Source organism: Notechis scutatus, chromosome 4 (genome assembly GCF_049901735.1).
Source record: "Notechis scutatus isolate UNSWTSFEM ecotype Mainland chromosome 4, rNotScu1.2, whole genome shotgun sequence".
Lineage (NCBI taxonomy): Eukaryota > Metazoa > Chordata > Lepidosauria > Squamata > Elapidae > Notechis > Notechis scutatus.
Window position 1 is genome coordinate 52,505,138 of NC_142012.1, and position 17,927 is coordinate 52,523,064.

The 17,927-nt window shown below is 41.9% G+C and overlaps 1 protein-coding gene across 3 annotated transcripts in view; it reads right to left on the bottom strand.

The window, feature by feature from the left end:
* Positions 1-17,927, bottom strand: part of GUF1 (GTP binding elongation factor GUF1) — a 32,799-nt gene that overhangs the window by 8,998 nt on the left and 5,874 nt on the right. For all 3 annotated transcript variants that reach the window (XM_087963479.1, XM_087963482.1, XM_087963481.1), the window contains exons 5-13: positions 16,944-17,024; positions 12,908-12,985; positions 11,874-11,957; positions 11,268-11,332; positions 9,052-9,255; positions 6,142-6,281; positions 4,832-4,955; positions 3,702-3,834; positions 934-1,077 (exon numbers count right to left, since the gene is read on the bottom strand). In XM_087963479.1, coding sequence (XP_087819605.1) covers positions 934-1,077; positions 3,702-3,834; positions 4,832-4,955; positions 6,142-6,281; positions 9,052-9,255; positions 11,268-11,332; positions 11,874-11,957; positions 12,908-12,985; positions 16,944-17,024 — 1,053 coding nt within the window. The remainder of the gene's footprint in view (positions 1-933; positions 1,078-3,701; positions 3,835-4,831; positions 4,956-6,141; positions 6,282-9,051; positions 9,256-11,267; positions 11,333-11,873; positions 11,958-12,907; positions 12,986-16,943; positions 17,025-17,927) is intronic.

Genomic DNA, 17,927 nt, shown 5'->3' on the forward strand with positions numbered 1-17,927 from the left:
TTTTACCAGCCTGCGTTGGGCCAGTGACAGCGTGCGTTGCTGGTTGAGATATACTGATTTAGAATTCAGGGTTTACTACAGCAAAGCCAGACAAATGGCTGTGGATGTTTACAATTCCTCGTGCCTCTCAGCTCAATAAAGATTAATCAACCGCAGAACATATCAGAAATTACACCCTCTACACCACAACCAGTGGTGGGATTCCAAATTGTGCGCCGATGTGCTGCTACGGTTCTGCGGGCTTCTCAGCACTCAAAAGATCACCCTTGTGTAGTACTCAAAGATCCCTGAGTTTTTTAGCTCAACTGAGGCGTGGCAATCCGCTCTGCTGCGCGAATCAACTGAGGTAAAAATCAACGGAATAAAGGACCCGCGCAGTACTCAAAGATCGCCTCGTGTAGCACTCAAAGATAGCTCTCGTGAGTTGAGCTATTTTTAGCTCAAGTTGAGGCGTGGCAATCCGCTCTGCCGTGCGAATCAACTGAGGTAAAAATCAAGGGAATAAAGGATGCGCGCAGCACTCAGAGATCACCTTCACATAGCATTCAAAGACAGCTCTTGTGAGTTGAGCTGTTTTTTAGCTCAGCTGAGGTGCAGCAATCCGCTCTGCCACGCGAATCAACTGAGGTAAAAATCAACGGAATAAAGGACCCGCGCAGTACTCAAAGATCGCCCTCGTGTAGCACTCAAAGATAGCTCTCGTGAGTTGAGCTATTTTTTAGCTCAAGTTGAGGCGTGGCAATCCACTCTGCCATGTGAATCAGCTAAAAATCAATGGAATGAAAGATGGGAAAGAGCAGAGGTGGGGCCAGCCAGAGGTGGTATTTGCTGGTTCTGTGAACTGGCCAAAATTTCGCTATCAGTACAAAAGAACTGGTCCGAACCGGCTGAATACCATCTCTGCCCATAACCTTCTCCACCTTATGTACCAACCTGGCAAAGAGCTAATATTTCTCCAATATATTCTTTAGGGGTCACTATAGTGCCTAAAACTATCGGCTCCAAGTATTCTTTCACCATGGAATGATCAGGAAACTCTGCGGGATTCACGATCATGATTTCCTCTTTCCGATATTCCTGAAAAATAGGAAAAAAGAAGAGGAAAAGAGGGTATTTTTAAAGCTTTTCTAATAAAAGAAAAAAAATAGTACTCTTTAAATGATTTTTTTTTAAAAAAAGCATATACACGGGTTGTCCTCGGTTTACGCCCACAAAGGGGCCCAAAATATTCTGTTTGCAAAGCAAGACAGCTGTTCTCATGGACAGAAGCGAATCCCTGCAGGTGATAAGTTACGAACCTGATTGTTAAGTGAATCCGGCTTCCCCATCACGGGACGCTGCAACCGTCATAAATACGAGTCAGTTGCCAAGCAGCCGAATTCTGATCACGTGACCCTGGGAGACTGCAACCACGTAATCAATGCGAGCCCTAAATATGAACTGCTAAGGTCGTAACTCTGAAAAACTTTTTTTTCAGTGGCGTAATTTCGGTCACTAAACGAACTGTTATAAGTTGAGGTCTACCTGTCCAAATAATTGCAAGCCATCCATACAACCTGAAGTGGAAACGGAGGACGTATAATTTTTAAACAAATAAACTAGGGAAACCTAGAGTGGCGCGGTGGCCTAGTGGTGGAGCTGTCGCCTCACAATCAGGAGGCTGTGAGTTCAATCCTAGGTAGAGGTGGATATTTCTCTCTCTGGGTACAATGAGAATATATCTGTTGAACAAAACTCCACACTGGTGACAGGAAAGGCATCTGGCCAGGAAACACTCAGCCCCATTCATAGTTTGCTATCTGAAGTAAATATTTAGAGTTATGTCATAATTCTGTCTGCAACAGTGGCTCATCCTACATTTGTGTCATATTGCTTAATTGATTGATGGTTATTCTTCTTCTCACCCAATGCAGAGCAGGTATGACTTACTATTGTAATTAAATGCTACTTGAAGCCTCGGCTAAAGTCTAATTGGAAGGATCAAGGGCTCAGGAGGAATTCACGCAAGCGTTGTCCAAAATCAATTTGTGCTTAAATTGGACTATTATTTTAAGCTCGTTCTCCGGATGAATTCTGCCCCAAGGGCCAATAGCAAAGGGAAACAAACCAGGATGGTAAAACTACCTGGATTTCCGGATATTTCCCAAACAATCCCAAATCATTTTCTAGAGAGGGTGTGCCTTGCATTTTGAAACAACAACACCTGGATTTGACTAGCTGTCAGGACTCCTACAAATCTACCCCGTTCAAATCATAAGTCTCTAGCCGCATCTCTCAGAGAAAATAAAATTGATTTATTAGAAGTGGCCATGTTGGTGTTACCTGGGTGCAGCCGACACTAAAGTACATCATTCATTTTCCCCTTGATCCTGGTCTTCCCCCCACCCCCTGGATGTATATTCTCCAATGGGACACATCCATAGCCAAGAGTCATCAATCATGCTCTCCAGTAATATTTCTGAGCGCTGACAACTTTGGGCTGCCAGGGTGATTATCTAAGGCATTTGAAGAATGCACTGTTTTTCTCCACTCCCTTTCTGCTGGCAGTTAAAAAGACCAAAGTATTTTTTTTTTAGTTAACACTAGCTCTGTGCAATATGGACACTAAACCAAATCCACTCTGGCCTTGGCAAAACTCCATTATACTGAATTGTGGCAGCAGGATCAAAAGACAAATAAATGATTCAACATATAGATTGCCAAAATTAGAGCCTATAATGGAGACTTTGCTGATTTCCTGGCTGTGACAAATGAAGCAAAAAATAATAATAAACTATAACTAGCTCGATACTTTGTGCTTTGCTATGAAACTATGTGATCAGGGCTTAGTTTTTGGGGAGGAAAATAAGGGGGGGAATCTGCCTCTGCCTACCAGCATCCATCAGCATCCATCAGTATTCATCTTGTCATTGTGTGAGAGAGTTGAGGGCTGTTTGGAAACTGAAACAGTATTTGCTGTGTGAGCAAGAAAGAGGCAGCAAGGAGCCTGGGCGTGGCTTAGTTCAACCGTTCTGTACTAAAGCTGCTTGGTGCTGTGATAACTAAAACTGAAACTCCTCTCCTCTGCTTGTGTTTTGCCTTTGGAAGATTTTTTTTTCAGGTGGGGAGCGGGAGTAGAACTCCTTAGCATCAGAGTGTGTTAATAATAATAATAATAATATAGGAAATACTCTAAATGCTCTGATGGTCATTTGGAAAAATCCTTTCTTAGTGAGCCCCTAGAAGCCAAGAGGAACCTACGGGCCAAATTTCAAGTTTGTAGGCTTTACAGTTCTGGAGATTTTGTGATGATGCCTGAGTGGTATTTAGATCTAGACATTCCTTTATAACATTTTACATTTTCTATTTCATATTTTAGATTTTGATCTCTTTTTTAAAATCAAAATGTGATGTCGATGTGCCATATGATAAATATATATATTCTAGAGTTTCAAATTTGACAGCTTTTAAGACTTGTGGATTTCAACTCCCAGAATTCCTACTCCAGTCATGTTAGCTCAGGAATTCTGGGAGTTAAAGTCCACAAGTCTTAAACTTGCCAAGTTTGAAGACCCTTATTCTAGAGGAAAATGTCTTATTTGAGAGCTTCATCATCAAAGACCTGGAGAATTCAACTAAATTATGGAAACTGTTCAGAATTACGCTCACTTTATCCTTACACACTGATGATGATTTGAGACTTTCTTTTTGAAAATCATCACCTTTATCAATTTTGGGGAAGAAAGGATCGCCTTGTATGGAACGGTGGGAGCTGTCAAAATGACTGAGGTGTTGTGTTCTTGTTCCAAGCGCTGATTAAAAACTTCCATATGTAAAAGGCCAAGGAATCCCAACCTGTAAATCAAACATTTCAATCAACATTTTTAAAGATACCAATCTGCAATTTGCCAAATTAAATACCTTCAATTTCCAAGCCAAAGGAAAGAAAACGTGTTCCAAATTTTGCATTTCACTGGTATGGTCGTCTACCAGTTATAAAATACAAACAAGGAAAATTACACTCCATTTCAGTAATTCCACCGAAAGCTATAAGCTACTAGATCAATACCCGTGCCTTTGCTGGATGTGAATGATAGGAATTCACATCAGTCTAATAAGGGTTTTGGTGGAGTGAAGAGTCTGCTTCATGATTTTTGTGAAGCCGAGGTCAGAGGTCATTCCCTTGTTGGAGTCCGATTCTGAGGGGGAGATTGAGCAGCTGACAGGGAGTGGTAGTGTGGCTCCAGTGGCTATGAAAGAAACGGGGGAAGGGCACAGTCCGGCTGGACATTCAGAGGAAGACCCAAGCCCATCCCCTCTTCATCCTAGGGCATGCAGGGAGGAATGGAGAAGGGAGCAACGTGGCTTACAGGAGAGGAAAAGGCCCTGATCCCCTTTCATTAATTGCAGCTGGGAGAACAGGATATAATAGGGGCGTTTGCACACAGCTCTTTGCTGGAAGCAAAGTGTGCATTATCTTGGTCGAGGCTAATCTGGGTTTTGGCGTCCTCCCAACTGTGGTTGCTGCATTATCTGTTGGAAGTCTGCAATTTATCATCCTGGCCTGCCGTGTTAATTACTTCAGTGTGGTTTGTGTTGGTTTTTTAAAATTTCTAATTATCTTTACTTTGGGTTCGGACTGCATTTCTTCCCTTCGTAGACTGGTTTTGGAAGAGTTTGATCTCCAGCCGAGGATTATTGGACTTTGGGGCCCAAGTTGGAGGCATTAAAGGGAATTTATTCTACTTTTGTGACTTTTGTTATTTTTGTGTCACGCCCCAGGTCATCACATCAGAACAGAGCTGTTGTAAGTCGAGGACTACCTCTCTCAACGGATGCAGGGGTAACTCACCTCCACCCGGCCCCCAAAGCCAGGCTGTTGTCACGCTGAACGGTGACACTGGAGTCATTGAGGGTCAGTTTCTCCAAGGCCCCCTTCAGGTTAGAATATTCGGACTGGTCCGTTGGAAAAACGCCTGTCCAGAGAGAAGGTGGTCTTTAGCCAGAAAAGCAACCATGGATGTCCTGTCGGTCTGGAGTCTCCAACTGTGGCAACTTGAAGACCTCTGGACATCAAGCCATGGCTGGCTGGGGAATTCTGGGAGCTGAAGTCCACCGGTCTTCAAGTCCACCGGTCTTCAAGCGGCCAAGGTTGGGCACCTCAGCTTTAGGTGATCCTGCATTGTTGTTCGATCCATTTTAATACTGGTAGCCTTTTTGGAATGATGGACCCCAGTTGACTTCCTTCGCCTTCTCCTCCTCTAGTTTACTAGGAAATCTGTCTGTCTGTCTATCGGTCTGTCTATCACCTATATCTATCGATTCATCTATATCTCTATCCATCTCTCCATCCATTCATCCACCACTATCTATCTACCCATCCATCCATATCTATTCATATATATCTCTATATATCTCTATATCTATAAATTTCTATCTCTATTCATCTATATCTCTATCCATCTCTCCATCCATTCATCCACCACTATCTATCCAACCATCCATCCATATCTATTCATATATATCTCTATATATCTCTATATCTATAAATTTCTATCTCTATTCATCTATATCTCCATCCATCCATCCATCATCAGAACTGCTCATGTCCTTGCAGAGAAGGGGACTCTGGGCAGTGCACAATATTGACATTTTGAAATGTTAATTGAAATTTAAATGCTCCATCTCTCTCCCTCTCCTTCCCCCCTCCCTCCCTTCCTATATCCCTCTCCCACCATTTCTCTCCCCCTCTCCTCTCCTTCCCCCTCCCTCTCCCTCCATATTTTTCTCCCTTCCTCTTTCTCCCTCCATTTCTCTCCCTCTCCTTCTCTTCCCTCCCTCCCTCCCTCCCTTTCTCTCCTTCCCGTCCTTCTCCCTTCATATTTTTCTCCCTCCCTCCCCCTCCATTTCTCCCCCTCTCTCTCTCCTTCCCTCTCTCCCTCCATTCTCTCTCCCTCCCTCCCTTTCTCTCCCTCCATATCTCTACCTCCTTCCCCTACCCTCTCTCCCTCCCTTTCTCTCTCTCCCTTTCTCCCTTTCCTTCCCCCTCTCCCCTTAATCTCTCTCTCTCCCCTTCCCTCTCCCCCTCCATATTTCTCTCTCCCTTCCCCCTCTCTTAAACACTCCCCCAACCCCAAATCTTTAAACCGGTGCCCTCCTCACCTGCAAAGACCATGGGTTTTGCGGATTTAAACCCAGGGAACGGTTCCACTGGCTGGTTCTGCAAATAGACCGTATCTCCTATTTGGGCATCCATAATCTCTCTCATCCCAGCAATCATATAGCCAACCTGGCCGGCGTATCTAAATGAAAGTTTTTACGATATTGCATGAAGGCGGGCAGCAGAATCGGGTGGCATCAACTGTGTAGAATGCTACGAAAGATTGTTGTGCCAACTGGGACACACAAAGTCTGTGGGTGTTTTTAAGACGAGATTGGGCAACCATTTTTGTCTGAAATGGGAAAGGGAGTTCCTGAGCAGTGGGAGGCCAGATTTCCCCCAGTAGGGAGTTGGACACAGTCCCTTCCAACTCTTGTTCATTCTTTTGTTCTTCCTATCATGAAGTGTCATACCTTATGATTCTCGGCTCTTGACAAATGTATCTTTTCTTTTATAGATAATGAAAGTATTTACACCAAGACAAATTCCTTGTGTGACCAATCACACTTGGCCAATCAAGAATTCTATTCTATTCTAATTTATGAAGAAGGTGAAGATGTTCTAAAATCCCATAATCTGATTTTATCTACTAGACACAAGGACAGCAGTAAGGTAAAGGTTCTCCTCGTACATGCGTGCTACTCGTTTCTGGCTCTAGGGGGCACCAGTGCTCATCTCCGTTGCAAAGCCAAAGAGCCAGCGCTGTCCAAAGACGTCTCCGTGGTCATGTGGCCGGCATGACTCAACGCCTTCGAAGGCTCACGGAACGCTGTTCCCTTCCCACCAAAGGGGTCCCTATTTTCCTACTTGCATTTTTTTTTTTACATGCTTTCAAACTCCTGGGTTGGCAGAAGCTGAGACATGGAATGGGAGCTCACTCCATGATGCGGCACTAGGGATTTGAACCACCAAACCGCCGACTTTTCCGATCGACAAGCTCAGCGTCTTAGCCACTGAGCCACCGTGTCCCTCTGAGACATAGCAGTACAGCAGGCCATATATATGAAAGAAAAAAAAATATCGTTTTTCAAAGCAAATGAAAGGACATATTGACATGAATCAGTCTAACCTTTGCTCTTTGCTTCTGTTAAAGAAGTTGCTTGTCCTATTTTGCTAAGGATGGGGATCATTTGTTAGGAATTCATTCTGTAGGAGAATTGTATCCTTTTCTATCTGGTTTCTCGCCTCTGCAATTTGCTTCAGAGCTAGGTGCATCCTTGGAGACAATTCCCAGGAACATCCTGCTCCATAGATAAAGGGGGGGGGGGATGACTAGGAGCATGAACACACAAGGACTCTGTTGGACACTGACTCCGAGGGAGAGAAGGAACATCCGACAGGGAGTGGGAGTGTGGCTCCGGAGGTTGTGGAGGAAATTAGGGAGACCCAGGCCCATCCCCTCTTCATCCTAGGGCATACAGGGAGGAGAGAATAAGGGAGAAATGTGAATGGCGTGGTCTACGGGAAAGGAAAGGGCCCTGATCCCCTTCATGGGCTGCAGCTGTGAGGACTGTTTAAAAGGACAAACTGCGCATGGCCCAGTGCTGGAAGCAAAGTGTGAAATAATTCTAGTCTTTCAGTTCTTATCTGAGTTCTGGCATCCTTCCCAGTGTGTGTATTTCGATATCTGTGAACGTCTTCAAGCCCTTATCCTGCCTTGTCTCATTCATTGCTTCAGTGTGGTTTGTGTTGTTTTTTTCTATTTATAATTTATATGTATTTTGAGTTTGAACAGAAGTTCTTTCTTTTTGCAACTGTTTGTGGGAGAGTTTTTTCTCCAGTCAATGATAATTGGAGCTTTGAAGCCAAGTTGAAGGAATTAAAGGGACTTCACCTGTTTTTGTGACTTGGTTGCTTTTGTATCCCTCCCCCCCCACCAGGTCATCAGACAAAGTATGGACAGAGCACGGACAAAGAACGCTCTATGGATAAGGAAGAGGAGGGCATGGGCAAGACATTGCCCATGTTATTAACAAACCTTTGTTTCTGGTTGGATAAACCTTGTTTCTATCAGCGTAAAAAGTATATAATACTCTGAGCCACTCTCGCAGGGTGTGGCTATTCCTTACGTGCATTTTGTCTGTATGTTTTAGACATAGTATTCACCCAGTCTTTTTGCTTTTGCCAAACAATAAAAAAAACTGTTATATTTGCAAGCCTCGTCTTTGGCATCTCTTTGGCCTGGGGAAACTTCTGGGACCTTACACAAACAAACAAACAAATATTGCAGCCTTAAGAATAAGAAATCAATTGACATTTGCTATTGGGGAGCAAGAAGAAAAAGAGTATTATAAAATATGGGATTTATTTTATCAATGGCTAGATAAGAAAATAGAGAAATAAAATATATTATAATATAAATATAACATAATGATAATGAAATGTAATGATATGTTATAATTGATTACTATGGAAAGAATCATAATATGGTATCTTATATTTGATTATTGTGAAATGAATAATACTATGAGCTAGGTTTTATAACAGTTGAGTCTTGCTCGAAAAGCATGAGGTGAACTTGCAATTACAGCCTGATAACGATCTGATAATAATAATAATATATTATGCGGATAGTAGTCTTATATATTATGAACTGTAATATAAAATTAAGAGGGAATGACTGTTGATATTGTGCACAAGAGATATGTACCAACCCACACACTGTATAAGGGAAAGAAGATTTTATTTAATGTTGCATGCTTTGTGTTTGTTTATGTTTGTGATTAAAAATAAAAAAAAATTGCAAAAAAAGAATAAGAAATCAAGCTACTTCCAATGATAATATTGTCTCTCTCTCTCTCTCTCTCTCTCTCTCTCTCTCTCACACACACACACACACACACACACACAGTGTCAACTGTGCTGACTTCTCAGTCATTCTCTCTCTCTCTCTTTTGCTTTCCAAAACTTACAGTTTACCAGTCGGCTGCTCATCGGGCGTCAGAATTCCTACTTCATTCACTTCGTAAACCTTCTTAGTGTGAGACGTTGTGATCTTGTGGCCCTTGTGGATTTCTCCACTAAACAGTGCAATGTTGGCGATCACTCCTCGGTAAGTGTCAAAGGTCGAATCGAAGACCAAGGCTTTCAAGGGCTCATGGATATCAATCACGGGCCTGTGACAGGTGTCACCAAAAAAAACACCTGTAGAAAACTATCGCTCGGAATCGAGTGTTTTCTCCTCCCGCCCCCCCCAAAGAAAAGATCCGATTACAACAGCATTTAAAACAACAAGAACGTACACAGGTAGTCCTGACTTAAAACAATTTGTTTACAACCATTCAAAGTTAGAAGGGCACTGAAAAAAATGTGACTTATCACCATTTACCCCAATTATGACCTTTGTGGTATTCCCATGGTTCATGTGATGAAAATTCAGACCCTTGGCAACTGGCATGTACTTATGACAGTTGCAGTGTCCTGGGGTCACGTGATCCCCTTTAGAAGAGAATAACAGAGTTGGAAGGGATCTTGGAGGTCTTCTAGTCCAACCCCCTTCCTAGGCAGGAAACCCTATACCATTTCAGACAAACGGCTGTCCAATCTCTTCTTAAAAACTTCCAGTGTTGGAGCATTGACAACTTCTGAAGGCAAGTTGTTCCACTGGTTAATTGTTCTAACTGTCAGGAAATTTTTCCTTAGTTCTAAGTTGCTTCTCTCCTTGATGAGTTTCCATCCTTATTGCTTCTTCTCCTGCCCTCAGGGGCTTTGGAGAATAGCTTGACTCCCTCTTCTTTGGGGCAGCCCCTCAGATAGTGGAAGACTGCTGTCATATCCCCCCTGGTCCTTCTCTTCGTTAAACTAGACATACCTAGTTCCTGCAACTGTTCTTCATATGTTTTAGCCTCCAGTCATCATCTTTGTTGCTCTTCTCTGCATTCTTTCTAGTCTCAACATCTTTTTTTACATCGTGGCGATCAAAACTGGATCCATTATTCCAAGTGTGGCCTTAGGAAGGCCTTATAAAGTGGTATTAACACTTCAGGTGATCTTGATTCTATCCCTCTATTAATGCAGCCTACAACTATGTTGGCTTTTTTGGCCGCTGCAGCACACGGCTGGCTCATATTTAAATGATTGTCCACTAGGACTCCAAGATCCCTCTCACAGTTACTACTATTGAGCAAGGTATCCAGGGGTGGGATTCAACCGGTGCAACAACTGGTTCGGTGAGCTTGTGATTTGCATGCGGGTGCAATGTTTGAAAACTTAGTGTTTCAGCTCTAATACTTACCTTCCACTGCAGCCCGGTGAGTAAAACAGCTGAGGCACAACAATCGCGCGAATCAGCTGAGCTGTGAAACAGGGAAATAGGATAGACTGATGGCAAACCTATGATGGCAAACCTATGGCATGCGTAACGCAGGTGGCACGTAGAGCCATTTGTGCAGGCAAGCGAGCCCCAGGCAAACTTACCTGTACTGTTCATGTACGCTCCTCCCAGCTGATTTTTGGCCCGTTTGAGGCCTTTTTTGGCCTCCCAGAAGGCTCGAGGGAAACCTCTGCAGCCTTTGGAGGCTGAAAAACAGGCCCGTTTTGTCACTTCCGGTATTTCCGGAAATACCGGATGTGACGAAATGGGTTCATTTTTCGGCCTCCAAAGACTGCAGAGGCTTCCCTCAAGCCTCTGGGAGGCTGAAAATCATCTGGGAGGTGCGCGCATGCGCAGTGCAGGTAAGGGGGTAGTGTGTGTGGGATCATGCATACATGCGCAGAGGGCATGGGGGGCAGCGCGCATTGCCTTCTGAGCGCACAAGCACAAGCGCACAAGCAATTTTCGGCACAGGAACCCCAAAAGGTTAGCCACCACTGGACTAGGGCAGGGGTGGATGGGCGGGGCCAAATGATCACTGGAACAACCGGTTCGCTCGAACCGGTCCGAACCATTCGAATCCTACCCCTGAAGCTATCTTAAGAAGACAGGTCATGAAGCAGGGCAAATCTCACTTAACCAATGTCTCACTTATCAAAAGAGGAATTTTCAGCTAAAGTGTGCTAAGTCACTTTTTCCAGTGCTGTTGTAAAGTTGGAACGGTCACTAAATGAACTGCTGTTAAGTTGGAGGACTATCTGTTTTTATTCAAAAGTCCAAAGTGATGGAGAAAATGTGACAGAAAAGCCAACTTACGGGGGAATCCTTTCAATCACCGCCTGAAGGATTTTTTCAACGTTTGTTCCAAGTTTAGCTGAAATCTGAAATGAGATTTAATTTTTTTTTTTTAAAAAAAGGCAATTTGGCCTCATTTCAGGGATGGGTCTTTTTTTTTGGGTGGGGGCAACATTTCTTTTAATTTTTTGTTTCAACAAAGATACCCTTGTGTAAACAGTGTGGTTCTGGAGTGTCTTACATTTTAAGACAAATATGACAATATTCTTCATATTTAATACAGTTGATAGTTAATATTAATACCCATATTTTGTTAAATTATCAATCTTAATTATTCAATATTACAATATGTTATTTTTATGTCAATCTCTATATTCTTGATGTCACTCCTTTTACTTTAGAGAATATATTAACAATAAGATTTGCAGTGTTTAACAAATTATATAATTCTAATAGCAATTCACAAATTTATATTGAATTATAGTTTTTCCATTATGTATCCCTGTCTAATTTTTAATTATGCCACTATTATATTTTTAAAAAATCCCCTTTCTGGTCATATTTTGGATGGCTCTGAGGCACCCAAACTAACCCACAGTTATTTGTAAACTTAAGAAGGGCTCTTACTCTAATGCAATCTTCTTTGAGGATATCAAAGGTGTTCTCAATCTGATTTTCAACCATCTCTGGATCTGCGTTCTTGAGGTCAATCTGCAAAATAATGATACTGTTATATTAATTCAAATTAGATCAGCCCCTACCATGAAGCAAAGCGGGAATTCCATTGCCAGAAAATGAGAAAAGATAACATATTCATTGTTATTAGAGGTGGGGTGTGCATGAGGTGATATTTGTGCATTTATTGTTGTTAATTTTTTTTTTACTAATAATCTGAATAAACATCTGGATCTTTTAAGGCAAAGAGGATTATTTAATGCAAATATGTGAAATAGCTTGACAAATAAAAGTGTAGTCTTAGAAAGTGCCTAAAATAAGTCCTCATTTTAAAAAGAAAATCCAGTTTGGTTAAGGCACCAGGCTAGAAATTAGGAGATGGGGAGTTCTAGTCCCGCCTTAGGCATGAAAGCCAGCTGGGTGACTTTGGGCCAATCACTAGGAGACGGTGAGTTCTAGTCCCGCCTTAAGCACAGAAGCTGGTTGGGTGACTTTGGGTCAATCACTAGCAGACAGTGAGTTCTAGTCCCGCCTTAGGCACGAAAGCTGGTTAGGTGACTTTGGGCCAATCACTAGGAGACAGTGAGTTCTAGTCCCACCTTAAGCATGAAAGCTGGTTGGGTAACTTTGGGCCAAGCACCAGGAGACAGTGAGTTCTAGTCCTGCCTTAAGCACGAAAGCCGGTTGGGTGACTATGGGCCAATCACTAGGAGACGGTGAGTTCTAGTCCTGCCTTAAGCATGAAAACTGGTTGGGTAACTTTGGGCCAATCACCAGGAGACGGTGAGTTCCTTATCAACTGCAGTGATTCTCTTAACAACTGTGGCAAGGGAAGTCGTAAAATGGGGCCAAACTCATTTAACAACTATCTCACTTAACCACAGAAATCTTGAGCTCAGTTTGTTGTCGTAACGCAAGGACCGCCTGTGTGCGATTTGCAAAATATCTAAAATGAACTGAGGCTGTGGAGAATGCGGAAATCTTACCTTATTTATAACAGGAATGATTGAGAGCTGGGCTTCATATGCAAGGTAAAAGTTGGCTACAGTTTGAGCCTGTATACCCTAAAAAAACACACACAAAAACCCACCAGAATTTCCAACAGATTGCAGGTAACATTTCATGCTGTTGCAAAAAATAAAATAAAATAGCAGCTTACACAGAACAAAAAACCCCAAGAAATCTGTTGATAGAACAAACAGAAGTCAACGTACATTTTTCTGCTCGTACTCATGAAACAAAGATTAGCTGTAAAGAAACGGCAGAAGCAGAGCAAGTAACATTTTATTGCTAGTTGATAAATCTTTACCACTCCAGCAACAAACACAATACTTGTATTGATTAAATTCCCAACACTTCATCCCATCTTAAGAATACCTGTTTACTGTACATCTTAAGGATACCTGTATTGTACAAACGGTTAAATAACAGGTGCAGAGACTAGTAACTTAATAACAAAAGAAGATTAACAAAATAAACAAAACAAAAAAAGATTAACAAAATAAATACAGGTATCTAGATATAAGTAAGAATATATACTGTAAGCAATTTCACTATCGGACTGTATGTGAGTATAGAGTAAACGTATCTATATATATAAAAGGAGAAATGCCACTCACGCGTCATCCCAAAATCTCTAGAACTGTAAAGCCTACAAACTTGAAATTTGGCACCTATGTTCCTCTTGGCTTCTAGGGGCTCATTAAGAAAGGATTTTTCGAAATGACCATCAGAGCATTAGTATTTCCTATATTATTATTATTATTATTATTATTATTATTATTATTATTATTATTATTATTATTATTATTACGCTCTGATGCTAAGGAGTTCTATTCCCCCATCCCACCTGAAAATAAATGTCTTCAAATGCAAAAACACAAGCAGAAGAGAGGACTTTCAATTGCAATTACAGTTTCACAGCACCAAGCAGCTTTAGTACAGAACAGTTGAGCTAAGCCACGCCCAGGCTCCTTGCTGTCTCCTTCTTGCTCACACAGCAAGTACTGTTTCAGTTTCCAAACAGCTCCCAACTCTCACACACTGGCAGGACGCTAGCCAGATGAATACCGATGGATGCTGGTAGGAAGAGGCACAATTTTCCCCCCCTTATTTTCCTTCCCCAAAACCAAGTCCATTCACATAGTTTCATAGCAGAGCATTGGTATCCAGCTAGTAGAGTGATAAATGTAATAGAGTGTCGTGGTACAAATATGAAAACCATAGTTATAATTATGACGTACAATACTATGTATTTAAAAGAGACGATACTGTTTGACTGTGAGAATAATGGTTATAACCACAGTGTATAATACGATGTATATTTTAAAAAGGACTTGATATAGCCAGTACACTGCTGTTGTAAAACTGGAAATGTGATGTATAATAAAGGAAAATGTACAATACAAACATTAAAAAAAATACTTGCTTAAAATTAAGTGGTCCATCTTTTAAGTGTCACAATGGAAACACAATTCTCTCCTCTCCTCTCTCCCACTGCACTATTTTATATTTTTCATTTAGGCTCCACCTTTGCAATTCCAAGAAGATGAATGTTTTTTTTTTTTAAAAAAAAAAGCTTTGTTTACCCTTAAATTAAAAATCAATACTAAAGCCAATTGGCAATTAGAAAGCCAAAGGAGGAGAACAATCTCTACAGATTTTCTAAACCCCCAATACGACAGGAGCCTAAGACTCTGGTTGTGTTTTAACCCAATTTTAAAAATCACGCTGCCAAAGGCCACACGAGTGATGGTATCTCAAGAGGGACCCTTCTTTTTTAATATATATATATATATATATATATATATATATATATATATATATATATATATATATATATATAAATAAAATATTGAGAGTTAGGGATAGTAAAATAGTACCGTGTTTTCCCGAAAACAAGACCCTGTCTTATATATTTTTTGCCACCAAAAAAGGCACCACGTCTTATTTTCGGGGGATGTCATCCACTGACTAACCTCACTTGCGCGCGTCGCCCCCAGCCTCCTTTTCACTGTCAGAGGCCTTCAGGAACTTCTTCTTCTATGGCTGGCAAAGCTTTCCTGGAGGCCTCTGCAGCAGATAAGAGAGCTCTGGATCGATCCAGAGCTTCATTACCAGCTACAGAGGCCTTCAGGAAAGCATTGCCAGCTGCAGAAGAAATGGGCTGGCAAGGCAGGTGTTGGGGTGTGCGAGGCCTGGCTACACCTGTCCAAAGGTAAGTAGTAGGGCAGCTCCAGCCACCCATCCCCACCCTAGCTTAATTTTTACCCATCCACTCTAGAGAGGGCGGGATCATAATTAGGACTTATTTTGGGGGGATAGGGATTATATTGGATGCATATAAAAACCAAGCTAGGTCTTACTTTCAGGGTAGGTCATGTTTTTGGGGATTGTATGTTAGGTTTTTATCCTCCAGAAGGACACAGGGTATAGTTCTGCCAAATGATATAAACATTTTTATTTATTTTTTTAAATCTTGGCTGAAAAATATTTTTAGTTGATTTGGGCCAATGTGTCCATACAAGAAAGCAGAATGTGACCATTTTGTATGCATTTATATAGTCCTTCTGAAGCTGAGTTTATGTAAAAAGGAGCTTTGTTACGGATCCTGAAAACGCCTCTGAGTTTTGAAAAAAAAAATACAATGTTTTTGTTTTAGATAAAAACAGCGTTGATGGTCACGAACCAAAGCAGAAGGAAGCATGAAAAGAAGAGTTACTCCTAGTTGAAACATCATAGCTCCTGTTTTTTTTTTACTGACTTTGGTGCTCAATCTTGGGGGTTGCTAAACCATGCCCATAAGAGAGTCCAGAACAAGGGCAATAAAATAATATTATACCTGATTAAAAGCTCAACAACACTTTAACCATTTGTATCCCTACTTCCTTCATCGGTCTAGTTTCAAGGTACTAGACACAGGCACCCCATCTCTGAAAATCTGTGATGACCCGGGGCATGACACAAAAATAACGAAGTCACAAAAGCAGAATAAATTCCCTTTAATGCTTCCAACTTGGCCCCCAATGTCCAATTATCCTCAGCTGGATATCAAACTCTTCCAAAAACAGTTTATGAAGGAAAGAAATGCAGTCTGAAACCAATGTAAAGATAATTAGAAATAAAAAAAACCAACACAAACCACACTGAAGTAATTAGTACGGCAGGCCAGGGTGATAAATTGCAGACTTCCACAAGATAATGCAGCAACCACAGTTGGGAGGACGCCAAAACCCAGATGAGCTTCAACAAAGGTAATACACGCTTTGCTTCCAGCAAGGAGCTGTGTGCAAATGCCCCACTTATATCTCCCAGCTGCAACTAATGAAAGGGATCAGGGCCTTCTTCTCTCTCACAAGCCATGTTGCTCCCTTCTCCATTCCTCCCTGCGTGCCCTAGAATGAAGAGGGGGTGGGCCTGGGTCTTCCTCTGAATGCCCAGCCAGACTGTGCCCTTCCCGTTTCTTCCACAGCCACCGGAGCCACACTCCCACTCCCTGTCAGCTGCTCAATCTCCCCCTCAGAATCAGACTCCAACAAGGGCATGACAAAATCCTTAATAATTTGGATAGACATTTCACGTGTTCCAAATTATTCTTCCATTTAAGATTCTTGACTAAGATCACCAATTCCTGTTTCTTTTACAGGACCTTTTGGTCCTTGTGTTTTTAGGGGTTCTTTAACAAAGCCATTTCTTTGGTGAGTCAAGAGTCATGTGATGGCCTAGAGATGGAGCTCTCACCTCAGAAGGCTGTGGATTCAATCCTAGGAAGAGGCAGATATTTCTCTCTCTGGGCACGATGAGAATATATCTACCAAGCAAAACTCTGCACTGGCAACAGGAAGGGCATCCAGCTAATAAAACACTCTGCTAGCTCCATTCAGTTGCCCTGACTCCACCCCACAAGGGATTAAAAGAAGATGATGATTTGTCTGGTGAGCCAGTTTTGCAGAGCCTGTATTTGGAACGGGAAATCTTTTCGTCCCTTCGGAAACAAAACACGGCTTAATTTTGAAAGCCTACCTGGTTTGCATCTACAATCAACAGGACTCCTTGGCAAGCCGACAGTGACCGTGACACTTCATAGTTAAAATCCACATGACCCTGAGCAGAAGGGAAGAAACGTCTGATGAAGAGCATCAATAGATTGCCGTCAAGTTCTCAAATGGCGCACTGCTTATTTATCAGAAGAATCTCAAACCTCCGATGACCCGGGGCGAGGCACGGAAGCAACACAGCCAGAGAATAGATCTAACTCCCCATTTATTGCTCCAACTTTGCCCCCCAAGTCCCCATGTTTACTGCAAGACCTGGAGCAAAGCAGAGGTGGTATTCAGCCGGTTCAGACCAGTTCTGGAAAACCGGTAGCGGAAATCTTGAGTAATTTGGAGAACCGGCCAATACCGCCTCTAACTGGCCCCGCCCCATCTATTCTCCGCCTCCCAAGTCCCAGCTGATCGGCTGGGTTTTCTTTGGTTGCCCTGCACAGGAGAACGGAGCGGGAAAGCAGGTCAGTGGGTTGGGGAGGGAATGGGGATTTTGCAGTATATCCTTTCCCTGCCAGGCCTACCAAGCCATGCCCACCATGTCCACCAAGCCACGCCCACAGAACTGGTAATAATTTTTTTAATAAAAAGTTTTTCTTTATTAAACAAAACACGAAAATAAACAAAAAATACATTAAAAATGTTGAACATGGTACAGTCTTCCTAACATCGATCTTTGTCATTACTTTGCTGTCCAATAATAATAATACACAATTTCATACAAATATACATTAAATATACATATTATCATTCCTTATTCTCTTGAATCTTCCTCTTCTCTAGCCAACCATAAAATTTGTCCCATATTTTATAAAAACTCAAATCCTCCTTATTTTTTAATTCCTTTGTTAGCTGATCCATTTCTACGCACATCGTAATTTTCCTAAGTATTTCAAATTCATTTGGAGTATCTTTATTTTTCCATTTCTGTGCGTACGCCAATCTTGCTGCAGTAATTATA